This window comes from Oncorhynchus mykiss, chromosome 16 (genome assembly GCF_057628025.1).
Source record: "Oncorhynchus mykiss isolate SJ-2025 chromosome 16, ASM5762802v1, whole genome shotgun sequence".
Classification (NCBI taxonomy): Eukaryota; Metazoa; Chordata; class Actinopteri; order Salmoniformes; family Salmonidae; genus Oncorhynchus; species Oncorhynchus mykiss.
In genome coordinates, this window is record NC_143037.1 from 73256228 (window position 1) to 73272489 (window position 16262).

General features: G+C 42.0%; 2 protein-coding genes across 4 annotated transcripts; both read left to right on the plus strand.

The window, feature by feature from the left end:
- Positions 1-39: 39 nt before the first annotated feature.
- On the plus strand, positions 40-4480 carry LOC110492662 (family with sequence similarity 50 member A). The gene is given in 6 exon segments (XM_090201626.1): positions 40-69; positions 207-251; positions 254-310; positions 442-526; positions 664-763; positions 880-4480. Coding segments are annotated over 6 exon segments (471 nt in total). The 3' UTR covers positions 1034-4480.
- A 2035-nt stretch (positions 4481-6515) lies between these two features.
- Positions 6516-16262, plus strand: si:ch211-207e14.4 (interleukin-17 receptor D). 3 transcript variants are annotated; one of them, XM_021567085.3, is made up of 12 exons: positions 6516-6819; positions 7929-8013; positions 11220-11378; positions 11805-11923; positions 12212-12335; positions 12521-12559; positions 12678-12838; positions 12955-13029; positions 13135-13201; positions 14744-14884; positions 15013-15182; positions 15632-16262. In XM_021567085.3, exons 1-12 carry the CDS (start codon positions 6649-6651, stop codon positions 16166-16168), a joined length of 1848 nt encoding a protein of 615 aa, XP_021422760.2. In that variant the 5' UTR covers positions 6516-6648; the 3' UTR covers positions 16169-16262. The 3 variants fall into 3 exon arrangements, with proteins under 3 accessions (XP_021422760.2, XP_090060032.1, XP_090060033.1); XM_090203906.1 differs by having other exon boundaries at positions 6523-6819; positions 7790-8013; XM_090203907.1 differs by lacking the exon at positions 12212-12335 and having other exon boundaries at positions 6530-6819.

Below are 16262 nucleotides of genomic sequence, written 5' to 3' on the forward strand. Positions count from 1 at the left end.
TGTTTTTATTATTTTTTACAGGATCACACACTACCCAGAATGCACTTCGTCGAGACAGCTCTTGGTGGCGTTATGATGTGGGGATATCTCGGCATCTACAATTGCATTTTGCTGTGGGACCTTATAAAACGGTGTTTGGATGTTGTAAAGACAATTTGTCTGTGGCATTTAGCTACTTTTTTTTCTGATTCAAAGATATGGCTTAGTACAAAGATGCAGAAAGCGAGGCTGGAAGAGCCATGCAGCTGATTTTTTTTTTTTAAAGCGTGAAAGAGAACAACTTTCACAGCTAAAGGAGAAAATTGCTCATGTCAGTCAACTTGTTAACGTTAGTTAGCTAAGTAACGTTATTTTTCTTGCATATTCAATGCTTTGTAGTTACTGAAAGCCTTCAACATTACCTATTTCCACCCCTCTTAACCATCTGAATGTCTCCTGCAGGACAACATGGTCAAGTCCAACGTCAATAAAAGTTCAAAGCTCAATTATGATGCGGTGGAAGCAGAGCTCAAATCCAGCACTGTTGGTAAGTAATTGTAGCTAGAAGTTAAGAAAAATAATGGTATTCTTGTATGTCAGGCACATCTTTATTACTAGAATGAATGTTTCAATACGTGATTGTGAAGAAAGCAATCTTACTGCAATCGTGTGTTACCTTGTCAGGTCTGGTGACACTCAATGATATGAAGGCCAGGCAGGAGGCTCTTGTGAAAGAAAGAGAAAAGCAACTGGCCAAGAAAGAGCAAACAAAGGAGTTGATGCTGTGAGTTACTGTATTCCCTGAGTTACTGTATTCCCCGAGTTACTGTATTCCCCAAGTTACTGTATTCACTCCCACTTTTGTCTGTTATGATCTCTCAGTGACTCATGATTATGTAGGAAGTCTTCTGTCGAAAGCTGTTGTCAGTATCTCGTCTCTGCTCTCCTGTCTACCACCCGGAAGCTGGAGAAGAAGAGAAAGGATGCCAGTTTATCCTTTAATCCTGAAGAGGAGGAGACGGAGGAGGAAGAGGACTGTGAGTGGTGTCAATAATAAATCCACAATACTTATGTATCTTAGCTGATTAGCTGTTGTTGTCTCACCTGTTGTTTTAGCTAGCTCTCCCAATCAACACCTGCGATTACTTTATGCCTCGCTGTATGTCTCTCTCAAATGTCAATATGCCTTGTATACTGTTGTTCAGGTTAGTTATTATTGTTTTAGTTTACAATGGAGCCCCTTCCACTCTTCATACCTCTGATACCTCCTTTGTCCCACCTCCCACACATGCGGTGACCTCACCCATTACAACCAGCATGTCCAGAGATACAACCTCTCTTATCATCACTCAGTGCCTGGGCTTACCTCCGCTGTACCTGCACCCCACCATACCCCTGTCTGCGCATTATGCCCTAAATATATTCTACCATGCCCAGAAATCTGCTCCTTTTATTCTTTATCCCCAACGCTCTAGGCGACCAGTTTTGATAGCCTTTAGCCGCACCCTCATACTACTCCTCCTTTCTTCCGCTGGTGATATGGAGGTAAACCCAGGCCCTGCATGTCCCCAGACACCCTCATTTGTTGACTTCTGTGATCGAAAAAGCCTTGGTTTCATGCATGTCATCATCAGAAGCCTCCCCCTAAGTTTGTTTTACTCACTGCTTTAGCACACTCTGCCAACCCTGATGTCCTTGCCGTGTCTGAATCCTGGCATAGGAAGACCACCAAAAATTCTGAGATTTCCATACCCAACTATAATATTTTCCGTCAAGATAGAACTGCCAAAGGGGGCAGAATTGCAGTCTACTGCAGAGAGAGCCTGCAAAGTAATATCATACTTTCCAGGTCCATACCCAAACAGTTCGAACTACTAATTTGAAAAATTACTTTCTCCAGAAATAAGTCTCTCACTGTTGCCGCCTGCTACCGACCCCCCTCAGCTCCCAGCTGTGCCCTGGACACCATTTGTGAATTGATTGCCACCCCATCTAGCTTCAGAGTTTGTTCTGTTAGGTGACCTAAACTGGAATATGCTTAATACCCCAGCAGTCCTACAATCTAAGCTAGATGCCCTCAATCTCACACAAATCATCAAGGAACCCACCAGGTACAACCCTAAATCTGTAAACATTGCCTGTATCCGCTACGGGTCCGCAGTCAAACGACCACCCCTCATCACTGTCAAACGCTCCCTAAAACACTTCTGAGAGCAGGCCTTTCTAATCGACCTGGCCCGGGTATCCTGGAAGGATATTGACCTCATCCCGTCAGTTGAGGATGCCTGGTTATTCTTTAAAAGTAACTTCCTCACCATCTTAGATAAGCATGCTCCGTTCAAAAAATGCAGAACTAAGAACAGATATAGCCCTTGGTTCACTCCAGACCTGACTGCCCTCGACCAGCACAAAAACATCCTGTGGCGGACTGCAATAGCATCGAATAGTCCCCGCGATATGCAACTGTTCAGGGAAGTCAGGAACCAATACACGCAGTCAGTCAGGAAAGCAAAGGCCAGCTTTTTCAAGCAGAAATTTGCATCCTGTAGCTCTAACTCCAAAAAGTTCTGGGATGCTGTAAAGTCCATGGAGGACAAGAGCACCTCCTCCCAGCTGCCCACTGCACTGAGGCTAGGTAACACGGTCACCACTGATAAATCCATGATAATCGAAAACTTCAAGAAGCATTTCCCAACGGCTGGTCATGCCTTCCACTTGGCTACTCCAACCTCGGCCAACAGCTCCAGATAGCAGATGTTCTGAAAGAGCTGCAAAACCTGGACCCGTATAAATCAGCTGGTCTTGACAATCTGGACCCTCTATTTCTGAAACTATCTGCCGCCATTGTCACAACCCCTATTACCAGCCTGTTCAACCTCTCTTTCATATCGTCTGAGATCCCCAAGGATTGGAAAGCTGCCACAGTCATCCCCCTCTTCAAAGGGGGAGACACCCTGGACCCAAACTGCTACAGACCAATATCCATCCTGCCCAGCCTATCTAAGGTCTTTGAAAGCCTAGTCAACAAACAGATCACTGACCATCTCGAATCCCACCGTACCTTCTCCGCTGTGCAATCTCAATCTCGCTGTGCACCTCAGCCACGCTCAAGGTACTAAACGATATCATAACCGCCATCGATAAAAGACAGTACTGTGCAGCCGTCTTCATCGACCTGGCCAAGGCTTTCGACTCTGTCAATCACCATATTCTTATCGGCAGACTCAGTAGCCTCGGTTTTTCTAATGACTGCCTTGCCTGGTTCACCAACTACTTTGCAGACAGAGTTCAGTGTGTCAAATCGGAGGGCATGTTGTCCGGACCTCTGGCAGTCTCTATGGGGGTGCCACAGCGTTAAATTCTCGGGCCGACTATTTTCTCTGTATATATCAATGATGTTGCTCTTGCTGCGGGCGATTCCCTGATCCACCTCTACGCAGACGACCCCATTCTGTATACTTCTGGCCCTTCCTTGGACACTGTGCTATCTAACCTCCAAACAAGCTTTAATGCCATACAACACTCCTTCCGTGGCCTCCAACTGCTCTTAAACGCTAGTAAAACCAAATGCATGCTTTTCAACCGTTCGCTGCCTGCACCCGCACGCCCGACTAGCATTACCACCCTGGACGGTTCCGACCTAGAATATGTGGACATCTATAAGTACCTAGGTGTCTAGCTAGACTGTAAACTCTCCTTCCAGACTCGTATCAAACATCTCCAATCTAAAATCAAATCTAGAGTCAGCTTTCTATTCCGCAACAAAGCCTCCTTCACTCACGCCGCCAAACTTACCCTAGTAAAACTGACTGTCCTACAGATCCTCGACTTCGGCGATGTCATCTACAAAATGGCTTCCAATACTATACTCAGCAAACTGGATGCAGTTTATCACAGTGCCATCCGTTTTGTTACTAAAGCACCTTATACCACCCACCACTGTGACCTGTATGCTCTAGACGGCTGGCCCTCGCTACATATTCGTCGCCAGACCCACTGGCTCCAGGTCATCTATAAGTCTATGCTAGGTAAAGCCCCACCTTATCTCAGTTCACTGGTCACGATGGCAACTCCCACCCGTAGCACGCGCTCCAGCAGGTGTATCTCACTGATCATCCCTAAAGCCAACACCTCATTTGGCCGCCTTTCTTTCCAGTTCTCTGCTGCCTGTGACTGGAACGAATTGCAAAAATCGCTGAAGTTGGAGACTTTCATCTCCCTCACCAACTTCAAACATCTGCTATCTGAGCAGCTAACCGATCGCTGCAGCTGTACATAGTCTATCGGTAAATAGCCCACCCAATTTACCTACCTCATCCCCATACTGTTTATATGTATTTACTTTTCTGCTCTTTTGCACACCAGTATCTCTACCTGCACATGACCATCTGATCATTTATCACTCCAGTGTTAATCTGCTAAATTGTAATTATTCGCCTACCTCCTCATGCCTTTTGCACACAATGTATATAGACTTAAAAAAATAAAAATATTATTATTATTATTGACTTGTTTATTGTTTACTCCATGTGTAACTCTGTTGTCTGTTCACACTGCTATGCTTTATCTTGGCCAGGTCGCAGTTGTAAATGAGAACTTGTTCTCAACTAGCCTACCTGGTTAAATAAAGGTGTTCTCAACTGGCCTACCTGGTTAAATAAAGGTGTTCTCAACTGGCCTACCTGGTTAAATAAAGGTGTTCTCAACTGGCCTACCTGGTGAAATAAAGGTGAAATAAAAAAATATATTATTCTTGTCTAAGAACAATCAATTAATACGGACTTTTATCTTATAAGGATTTCCCTGCAAAGAAAAAGTAGTTAGGGAAGAACCCAGATGTGGACACCAGTTTCCTGCCAGAACGGAACAGAGAGGTGAGGCTTATGCATACACGAGCCACTCTCGTCTCTTTCTTATGGTTGAGTCATGAACACTGACCTTAACCGAGGCAAGTGAGGCCTGCAGTTCTTTTAGATGTTGTGGGTTCTTTTGTGACTTCTTGGATGAGTCGTCGCTGCGCTCTTGGGGTAATTTTGGTTGCCCGGGCCACCCCTGGGAAGATTCACCCCTGTTCCAAATGTTCTCCGTTTGTGGATAATGTCTCTCACTGTGGTTCGCTGGAGTCCCAAAGCTTTAGAAATGGCTTTGTAACCCTTTACAGACTGATAGATGTCAATTCCTTTGTTTCTCATCTGTTCCTGAATTTCTTTGGATCGCGGCATGATGTCTTGCTTTTTGAGGTCTCTTGGCCTACTTCACTTTGTCAGACAGGTTCTATTTAAGTGATTTTCTTGATTTAACAGGTCTGGCAGTAATCAGGCCTGGATGTGGCTAGTGAAATTCCCCAAAAATGTGATTAACCACATTAAATTCATGATTTAACAATGGGGCGCAATTACTTTGTCACAGGGCCATGAAGGTTCGGATAGCTTTTTTTCCCTTAATAATTAAAATGATCACTTAACTGCATTTTTTTTTTGTAATATTAAAATTTGTTTGGTGATCTGGAACACTTAAGTTTGACATATGTACAAAAAAAAAAATAGAAATCAGGAAGGGGGCAAATATCTTTTCACAGCGCTGTATGTGATTGGTATCGTAGGTTTTTATTTACGGCTCTCTGGCTGTTTCTGTTTTCTGTTTTGTCTCTCATTTTCTCACACGCCCAAATTAATAATGAAAGGAATGTTGCATCAATTGCTAGATAGATTATTATCATGCATATAGTGGCTCATGATTTATGGCTGTTTTTCAAACCGCAACAACAGGATTGTTTCATAGGTATGCTTCACATGACGACGAATGGGTGTCAGTTTTTTAAAGTGTGGCATGCATGGGCCTGCTCACTTTCAGTTGTTAGTTCATAAAACATGTCAGAAATGGCTGAGGCAACTCCAAAATAGGCCTCTTCATAATTCTAGTGTAAAATTGTGTTATTAGTTAAAAAATTGAACTGAAGTTGGGAGGTTGATCTTAAAATGTGCAGTAATTTCTTGTCTTTCAGATCTGGTGAAAATATTGCCTTCAGGATCATTCTGGACCCATATTTTATATTCATGTTTAACTATTAATGTATTGTCAGATGCATTCTCCTTTCAGATGAATACATTGCATTAACTTTAAAACATTAGGTTACTCTTCATTGTTACTCCTCTACCTTTTTTTATTTAAATTCCCCAAAGTGTTGTTGCCTAAATCATGAAACCATAGTGATCTCTTCACCAATAACATAACAGTCCTGTTGAAGAAATATTCATATACAATATACATATGAAAATGTGATCCTATTTTAAAAAATAATAATTTTTTAATACAAATAAACCTACACTTGAATGCTGTCCACTTTGTTGATATAAATTAGATTATATCAACTTGATTTATTTATATTATTTAAAAATATATATATTTTAAATTTGTCCTTGTTTGTTTTTAAGTGTCATGAATGAGAAAATGGTTTGGTTGGCTCTTGGAGACTGAACAGTTAAAGCGTGCAGGTGCCTGTGTTTTTCTTTACGCTTTAGCTTCAAGATACCACACCCATGTCTCCTTCACTCTCTCTCACGCACTCACCCCGATGTGTCAACTTCATAGTGTTCTCCACGCTCTACATACAAGGACCCGACAACACCTATTGTTTCACAGAAAACGGATATACAGTCCGATTGGGAGATGTTTGAGTCCAAGTGCTTTGCTTTTGGGCACTGTTATGTGTGCTTTGGCAGCATGCGGAGATCCAAGCTCATCTTGCTCCACGTCCTGACTCTGAGTCAGTACCTCTGGGCCCAGGAGGACCTAACAGCCATCTCGCCGCAGGACTGCAGTCTGGAATGTGTCCTGCAGGTAAGCCTCCACACACATGATTTAAGCCTCTGCCCACTACCTGACTTTCTATATCTTTCACAAAATATTTGGCTAATTTTCACTGCTGTTGTTGGAACACTGAAGGGTAGGAATCAGACTGGGTTATTAGGAAAGGGGGGATACCTAGTCAGTACAAATTAATATTAAACTGAAATGTGTCTTCCGCACCTCTGAATCAGAGAGGTGAGGGGGGGGGCTGTCATAATCGACATCCAGGTTTTCGGGGAATGGTGGGTTAACTGCCTTGCTCTCAGGGGCAGAACGACAAGATTGTCACCTTTCAGTTACTGGCCCAACGCTCTAACCAATACGACTACGACTTGTACCAACAAAGTTGATTTGATTTGAGGAAATAATCTGGCAGCTGCAAAGTTTCCTGCACCTCAGATGATGAATACTGAAAGGTAAAATGCTTTGTTTTCTGCCGCTACACACTTATATTACAAATCGTGTTGTCAAGAGTTCTTGACAAACCTGATATGTCCTGTTTACTACATGCATAATATGCATTTTCTTTTAATTTATTTTTATTTTTATAATCTAACATATTACAAAGGTAACTGACCAGCGAAGGCCTGTGACATGCAGGATTTTTAAAAAAAAGGGCTAAATTAAGGACAACATCTTTAAATGGACTACAGAAGTACAAAATGATTAATCCCAGTACATAGTCAACTGTAGAGTAGATTTAAAGTAGTACGGTGATTGATCGTGTGAAGTTTTGCCCTAGTACAGTATGTACATTTCTCCCATCTGAAGTGATATTATATGCCATTAACAAGCAGATGCTTTTATCCAAAGTGATTTACAGCCATGCACGCAAAGGTAGTAGACAAGATGGAGGCCTTTAACCTACCTAGTATACTACCCACCTGACAAGTGAGAGCCTGGGCTCTCTGGCTGTTTCTGTTTTCTCTCTCATTTTCTCCAGCTGTGTGTTGTCTCTTAGACTAGCAATGACTCCTGAGGACACAGCCAAAAGGAAAAGAAAGGATGGCTCCTCCTCTCCTCCACCACTGTGTTTACCTATTCACGGCGTCACGTACAAGTCCTTTATGCATACCCTGTCCTCTCACACACCGTCTTAGGGGGGTCCGGGATGTGTATACTGCAGAATCAGCAGAGAAGATGTAGGAAGAACCCTAGGCGTTCCCTCTGTCGAGGCATTTGGAAGTAAGTGTGTTTGACTGGTCTGACTAAACAGGTTCTCATCCTACAGAAATTATTCACATCTCTTTTACTTTCCCCCCCCCCCCCCACATTTTGTTGTTACAGCCTGAATTTAAAATGGATTAAATTGAAATGTTGTGTCACTGATCTATACACAATACCCCATAATGTCACAGTGGAACATTTTTGAGAAATTAATACAAACTCGAGTCAAATATTCAAACCTTTTGTTGTGGCAAGCCTAAATAAGTTCAAGAGTAAAAATGTGTTAAAATAGCTTAATATGTTGCATAGACTCATTCATTCCGTGTTCAATAATAGTGGTTAACATTAATTTTGAATGACTACCCCATACAGGCGTCCTTCCTAACTCAGTTGCCAGAGAGGAGGGAAACTGCTCAGGGATTTCACCATTAAGTCAATGGTGCTTTTAAACACGTTACATAGTTTAATGCTTGTGATATGAGAACTTAGGATGGATCAAAAACATTGTCGTTACTCTTCAATTCTAACCTAAATGACAGAGTGAAAATAAGGAAGCCTGTTCAGAATAAATAATATGCCAAAACATGCATCCTGTTTGCAACAAGGCACTTAAGTAATAATGCAAAACATTTGGCTAAGAAATGAACTTTTTGCCCTGAATACAAAGTGTTATGTTTGCCGCAAATACAACACAACACATCAATGAATACCTCTCCTGATATTTTCAAGCAGGGTGGTGGCTGCATCATGTTATGTTACACTGGCCATCGGCAAGGACTAAGGAGTTTTAGAGGATAAAAAGAACCGGAATACAGCTATAAGCACAGACAAAATCCTAGAGGAAAACCTGGTTCAGTCTGCTTTCCAACAGTCAATAAGAGACAAATTCACCTTTCAGCAGGACAATAACCTAAAACACAAGGCCAAATCTACACTGGAGTTGCTTTCCGAGACGACATAGGAACATTCTAAGTGGCCTAGTTACAGTTTTGACTTAAATCGTCTTGAAAATCTATGGAAAGACTTGAAAATGGCTGTCTAGCCATTATCAACAACTTGACAGAGCTTGAATAAGTTTTAGAGAGATTGGACAATCTAGGTGTGCAAAGCTCTTAGAGACTTACCCAAAAAAACTTGAAGAATCATTAATGTAGATGCTAGCATGATTACAGATAAACATGAATGAATTGTGAATAATAATAATAATGATGAGTGAGAAAGTTAGAGGCATAAATATCAAGCCCCCATAGTTGTGTCCAGTTGGCTGGATGTCCTTTTGGGTGCTGGACAATTCTTGATACACACAGGAAACGGTTGAGTGTGAAAAACTCAGCAGCATTACAGTTCTTGACACAAACCATTGTGCCTGGAACCTACAACCATACCCCTTTCAAAGGCACTCATATTTTAGTGTCTTTCCCATTCATCCTCTGAGTGGCACATATAAAATCCATGTCTAAATTGTTTCAAGGTTTAAAAATTGTAGCCTGTCTCCCCTTCATCTACACTGATTTGAAGTGGATTTAACCAGTGACATCAATAAGGGATCATAGCTTTCATCTGGATTCACATGGTCAGTCTGTCATGGAAAGAGCAGGTGTTCTTAATGTTTTGTATACTCAGTGTATACAGTACATTCAGAAGGTATTCAGACCCCTTCTCTTTTTCCACATTTTGTTACATTAGTCTTATTTTAAAATTGATTAAATGTTTTTCATCGTTAATCTACACACAATAAAAAGCGAAAACAGGTTTTTAGAAATGTTTGCAAATGTATTAAAAACAGAAATACCTTATTTACATAAGTATTCAGACCCTTTGCTATGAGATTTAATTGAGCTCAGATGGATCATGTTTCCATTGATCATCCTTGATGTTTCTACAACTTGATTGGAGTCCATCTGTGATAAATTAAATTGATTGGACATGATTTGGAAAGACGCACACCTCTCAGTATAGGATCCCACAGTTGACAGTGCATGTCAGAGCAAGTAATGAGGTCGCGGGAATTGTTCGTAGAGCTCCAAGACAGGATTGTGTCGAGGCAGAGATCTGGGGAAGGGTACTAAAAACATTTCTGCAGCATTGAAGGTCCCCAAGAACACAGTGGCCTCCATCATTCTTAAATGGAAGAGGTTTGGAACCACCAAGACTCTTCCTAGAGCCGTCCAGCCAAACTTGAGCAATCGGGGGAGAAGGGCCTTGGTCAGGGAGGTGACCAAGAACTCGATGGTCACTGACAGAGCTCCAGAGTTCCTCTGTGGAGATGGGAGAACCTTCCAGAAGGACAACCATCTCTGCAGCACTCCACCAATCAGGCCTTTATGGTATAGTGGCCAGACGGAAGCCACTCCTCAGTAAAAGGCACATGACAGCCCGCTTGGAGTTTGGCAAAAGGCACCGAAGGACTCTCAGACAATGAGAAACAAGATTCTCTGGTCTGATGAAACCAAGACTGAACTCTTTGGCCTGAATGCCAGGACAACGACCCTAAGCACACAGCCAAGACAATGCAGGAGTGGCTTCGGGACAGGTCTCTGAATGTCCAATCGAACATCTCTGGAGAGACCTGAAAATAGCTGTGCAGTGATGCTCCCCATCCAACCTGACAGAGCTTGAGAGGATCTGCAGAGAAGAATGTGAGAAACTCCCTAAATACAGGTGTGCCAAGCTTGTGGCGTCATACTCAAGAAGACTCCAGGCTGTAATCTCTGCCAAAGGTGCTTCAACAAAGTACTGAGTAAAAGGTCTGAATACTTACACTACCGTACAAAAGTTTGGGGTCACTTAGAAATGTCCTTGTTTTTGAAAGAAAAACGTTAAAATAACATCAAATTGATCAGAAATACAGTGTAGACATTGTTAATGTTGTAAATGTCTATTGACCTTACAGTGAAATGCTTACTTACAAGCCCTTAACCAACAATGCAGTTTTAAGAAAAATAACTTGTGTAAAAAATAACTGAGTTAAAAAAATAAAAGTAACAAATAATTAAAGAGCAGCAGTAAAATAACAGTAGCGAGACTATAAACAGGGGGCACCGGTTAGTCGACGTAATATGTACATGTAGGTAGAGTTAGTCAAGTGGTCCGAATTTTTCAAATGCACTGAGTATGTGTGTGTATATATCTGTCTCACTGTATAATAAACACTGATTTTAAAATTCAGCAGTGTGTTCCATGTTAATCATTATTATTATTATTATTATCATGAATTTCCCCAGGTTGTGTTCCGTGGCCATGTTTTGTCTTTCTGGGTGGACAGAGTTCTGATGTGTGCCAGCATTATGTCCATGCTCCACACGATGTGACTGTAGAGTTCGTAGCTGATGAGAACACTAAATATGACACTGTCGTTGTCTCCTGGCAACCCAGCCAGTTTGGTAAGATACAAACCCTTTCCTGTAATCATCAATCGTCTACTGTAGAGCCAATGTAGTGGTCATTTATAATGTGGTTGTTTGTGATGTCACTCAAATGGAATATGAATTCATGGAATGAAAAGGTACAGGCCTAGATGGCATCAATCTGAAAATACAGTAATAATGGTGACTGTCATTGTGTATTGCCATAAAAATGACATTCATGTTAATGAATAGTATTGCCATGCATTCCTGTGTATGTTAGTTGACTCACTCTTTACTGTGTATGTCAGTTGACTCACTCTTTACTGTGTATGTCAGTTGACTCACTCTTTACTGTGTATGTTAGTTGACTCACTCTTTACTGTGTATGTTAGTTGACTCACTCTTTACTGTGTATGTTAGTTGACTCACTTCTTACTGGCCTTGTCCCTGTGTTTGTTCCAGGGATCTCCTTCCTCAGAGGGTTCCAGGTCTCCCTTCAGGCCTTGGGAGGATCTCATATGGCCTGTCAGCTTTTCCTCTTTCAAATCAATATTTCTCTCTCTGCCTCACACGCCCAAACGGTAGGACACTTAGCTAACATGACACCATTCCTCAAAATTTGTCATAATCTTTTTGTTTAAAAACACATCTATGAAAAAGGTGGATAAAACCCAGTACAACCTCAATACCAAGTTCTTATAGAAGTTTTCTATAGTATATATTTTTTCTCACTGAAAGGTAGTGAAAGGGAAGCTACTGTAAAGTGAAACTGTTTAAAGTCAGAATGATAGATGTAATTGGACCAGTAAAGCAGGGTTTGTCTTGTCCAGATTCCAGACATGTTTAATAGGCTTTATTGGGTGTTGTAGGTGTACCAGTCAGACACCTTCGCCCGTCTAACCCTGGGGGCCCAGTATGCTGTCACTGTGATGGCCCTGCCAGTTCCTGAGTTGTGGGATAAATTCTATCACAGCACAATGTTCTCCACACGCAGTAAATCTTCCTTCTCAATATACAGTACCACATCAATGGAACACGAGAACAGTGTTCACTAACACTGTTGGCTTCATCTATGACAAATGTTTTTTATTTTGTACATTTTACAATCAACCATAATCCAGTCACAAAAAAACAAGTGAATGTATTGTAAACGTGTGAATTCCCTTGCTGTTTTGCAGCATGCCCGGAGAAAAACGGACTTGAACATTGCAAGAAAGGTGAGAAATAAAACTCTGCTGCGTTTGTTTACAATCTTATGAACCGCTCTCTGTACCGCCATTGGTTCATTTTGTTTGTAAACGTTTGTTGTTGTTGTTGTTTTGTTTTCTGTTATAGATTGGTACCCAAAACATATAGAAGTTCAGCAGGAAGAGCATGACGTTATTGTAACGTTCAACCTTGCCCCCCCACATTTTGGAATCAACCGCTACTTCTCGTTATGCTATGGAGAGGGGCGGCGGGGAGGAGGTGGCCTGAAGAGATACATCATTAAACCTGTGAGTGAGAGCATTTTGATCCAACTATTTTACACGTCTACGTGGAGAATGATTTACTGTCCTTATTAGTCTGCCGTGTATAAAGATTGCTACCTTTCTATTGTTACTTTCTGTAGAATTCCACAAAAAACAGAACTCACTACAGTTATCATCTCCAAGGCCTGATGGTAGGGTTCAACTACACGTGTGAGGTGAGTCATTAAAAATGTTACGCAACTCATACTCTATACAAACAAAACGTATAGTTCCAACCGATGTTTCCATAAATCACTCCTCTTTTTATTTTATTATCGCAGATCGCAGTTGACGAGGTAGACGCTGTAAGAAAAACATTCAACGTTCAAGTGATGCAGATCAATCAAGGTATGTTCCAATCAATACCAACACTTATACAAGTTATACACATTCTTGTAGATATTTTTTTGCTGTGTACTTAGCGTGTTTTTTGATTGGTTTATTTTATTTCTGTGTCATACACCAAATGGTATGGCCTTGAACACACTGCTTCTTTAAGTACTTGTGCACAAAACTAAATGATATGCAGAATGAATCATAAAGTATGGCCGTAAATCACCTTGTCATATTATGCAAACAATACACTTCTCCTTCTCCCCCTAGGTTTTGAAAAGAAATTGGGCAATGTGAAAAACTCCCTTTCTGAAAATGAGAAACAGTGTAGTGTGTATAACAGTATAGAGCATATCTAGCTATTTATACTGAACAAAAATATAATCACAGTATGTAAACTGTTGGTCCCATGTTTGATGACCCTGAAATGTTCCATCCGCAGAAAAAAAAAGCTTATTTCTCTAGAAAAAAGTTGTTGAAAATTTGTTTACATCCCTGTTAGTGAGCATTTTACAAGATAATCCATCCACCTGACAGGTGTGCCATATCAAGAAGCTGATTAAAGAGCATGATCATTACACATGTTCACCTTGTGCTGGGGAATGTCCACCAGAGCTGTTGCCAGAGAATTGAATGTTAATTTCTCTACCATAAGCCACCTCCATTGTTGTTTTAGAGAATTTGACGGTACGTCCAACCAGCCTCACAACCGCACACACTAATGTAACCACGCCAGCCCAGCACCTCCACATCTGTCTGAGACCAGTTACCTGGACAGCTGATGAAACTGCAGCTTTGCACAACCAAAATATTTCTGCACAAACTTTAAGAAACCGTCTCAGGGAAGGTCATCTGCGTGCTTGTCGTCCTCTTCAGGGCAGGCTGGAGAAGTGTGCTCTTCATGAATGAATCCCGGTTTCAACTGTACCGGGCAACTAACACAATTTAATTTTATATTTGGCAATTTGAATGCACAGAGATACCGTAAAGAGATCCTGTGGTCCATTGTCGTGATATTCATCCACTGCCATCACCTCATGTTTCAGCATGATGATGCACAGCCCCATGTCGCAAGGATCTGCACACAATTCCTGGAAGCTGAAAATGTCCAAGTTCTTCCATGGCCTGCATACTCACCAGACATGTCACAGTTTGAGCATGTTTGGGGTGCTCTGGGTCGACGTGTACGACAGCGTGTTCCAGTTCCCGCCAACATCCAGCAACTTTGCAGAGCCGTTGAAAATGAGTGGTGCAACATTCCCCAGGCGACAATCAACAGCCTGATCGACTCTATGCGAAGGAAATGTGTTGCGCTGCGTGAGGCAAATGTGGTGGTCACACCAAATACTGACTGGTTTTCTGATCCACGCCACAACTGTTTTTTTTAAAGGTATCTATGACCAACAGATGCATATCTGTATTCCCGGGTCATGCAAAATCCACAGATTAGGGCTTAATAATTACATTTCCATTGACTAATTTCCTTATGAACCGTAATTGTTGCCTGTTGTGTTTATATTTTGGTTTGGTGTATTTAGTCTACCTTGCTCCCCTCAGACCCACCTCCCACGGCCACTCCATCCCTGACCCTGCTGCTCCCTGTTGGCGTTGCCCTGGCAGCCGTGTTAGTGGTGTTATTACTGGCTGTCGTCTGGAAGAATCCCAGGCAGATTAGGAGGAAGACGGAGATAAATCCAGGTCGGCATTTTTTTTACATTTCACTAACGATACCAATGCTTTCTTTGCATGTGCAGGTCAGACATACAAACGTTTTCCTCTAACAAGAACATGGTAATACAATATATATATATTTTTGTGGTTTTCAGAAATAATCGAGCAACATCATGACAATAATGGGAACGAGGAACATGTGTCACTGATCAGCAGGTTAACTCCGCCTCGACTACTGATTTGCTACAGCAGCGATGACGGCCACGCCCATGTCCGAGCTGTAATGCAACTAGCAGTCTTCCTGCAGCAGCACATGGCAACACAGGTAACACTGGGAGGAAAATATCAGTACGACAGAACGCCGTGCAATGTTTAATTCAACACAAACGGTTCTGTACTGAACGACCAGTTGAAGAATGTTGTGAATATAGTGGCCCAGAGAGGGATTGTGTGTGTGCCGTGTTGGACGTGATTTCAAATGATCACATCCATATTGATCTCGCCACCCCCACCAAACAGGCTGTTGAAGAATGGTACACATTGTTTTGGAGGGAAACGTGTTATTTTATTTCAAACCGTTATGAAACGGCCATCTTTGAACCCGAATGGAATGCACGCCTGCCCTGGTCTGTGTTAAATAAATAGAAAATAAAAAATGACTGGTTGAAATTGCATTTGAAATGGATTATAAATAAATGTTATTTATAATATATTATATTATTTGTATTATTATTATTATTATTATTATTATTTGTTGTTGCATTGTCATGCCAGGTGTTTCTGGACCTGTGGGATTCTCTAAGCTTGGCAGAGGAGGGGATCATGGGATGGCACTGCAGGAGGATCCAGGAGAGTGACTTTGTTCTGGTCATCTGTTCCCGGGGACTACAGAGGCGGCCAACGGAGAGAGATGCGGGGGAAAGCAGAAGCACCGCTGCAGCCGTAGTATCCCTGATGGGGGAAGAGCTTGGCCGTGCCAAAGCCAAGGGGAGAGACATCTCCAAGTACATGGCTGCTATATTTGAGTACTCTGAGGAGAAGGACATCCCTGCCGAGCTAGGGTTTGTGTCACGCTACACCCTACCTAGAGACTTGCCTTTGCTCTTCTCCCAGATCCATGGCGTGGCCCTACATAAGCCCGGGGAGTATCTGAAAATAGAACACATTACAGAGGAGGGTTACACCAAACTGCCAGCCGGTGCTGCTCTACAATGGTCTATATATGAAGCTGGCATGGCATTGACTAATCATCAGGAATCATGTGATGAATGGGGAGGTAAATCTCAAGACAATCATGTGGAATGTGTGTGAGCATCCCAGTTGGGCCCTGCACTGCAAACTCCGGGGCAATTGACACATGACGACTGTATTACCAGTATTATTAAAGCACTTCTTTCCAAAGTGA

Coding starts and splice junctions, on each gene's coding strand:
- si:ch211-207e14.4 (XM_021567085.3), top strand. CDS start 6,649: ATGTTTGAGTCCAAGTGCTTTGCTTTTGGGCACTGTTATGTGTGCTTT. Junction 11,379..11,804: donor CTGGCAACCCAGCCAGTTTG/GTAAGATACAAA, acceptor TGTTTGTTCCAG/GGATCTCCTTCCTCAGAGGG. Junction 12,560..12,677: donor ACTTGAACATTGCAAGAAAG/GTGAGAAATAAA, acceptor TTTCTGTTATAG/ATTGGTACCCAAAACATATA.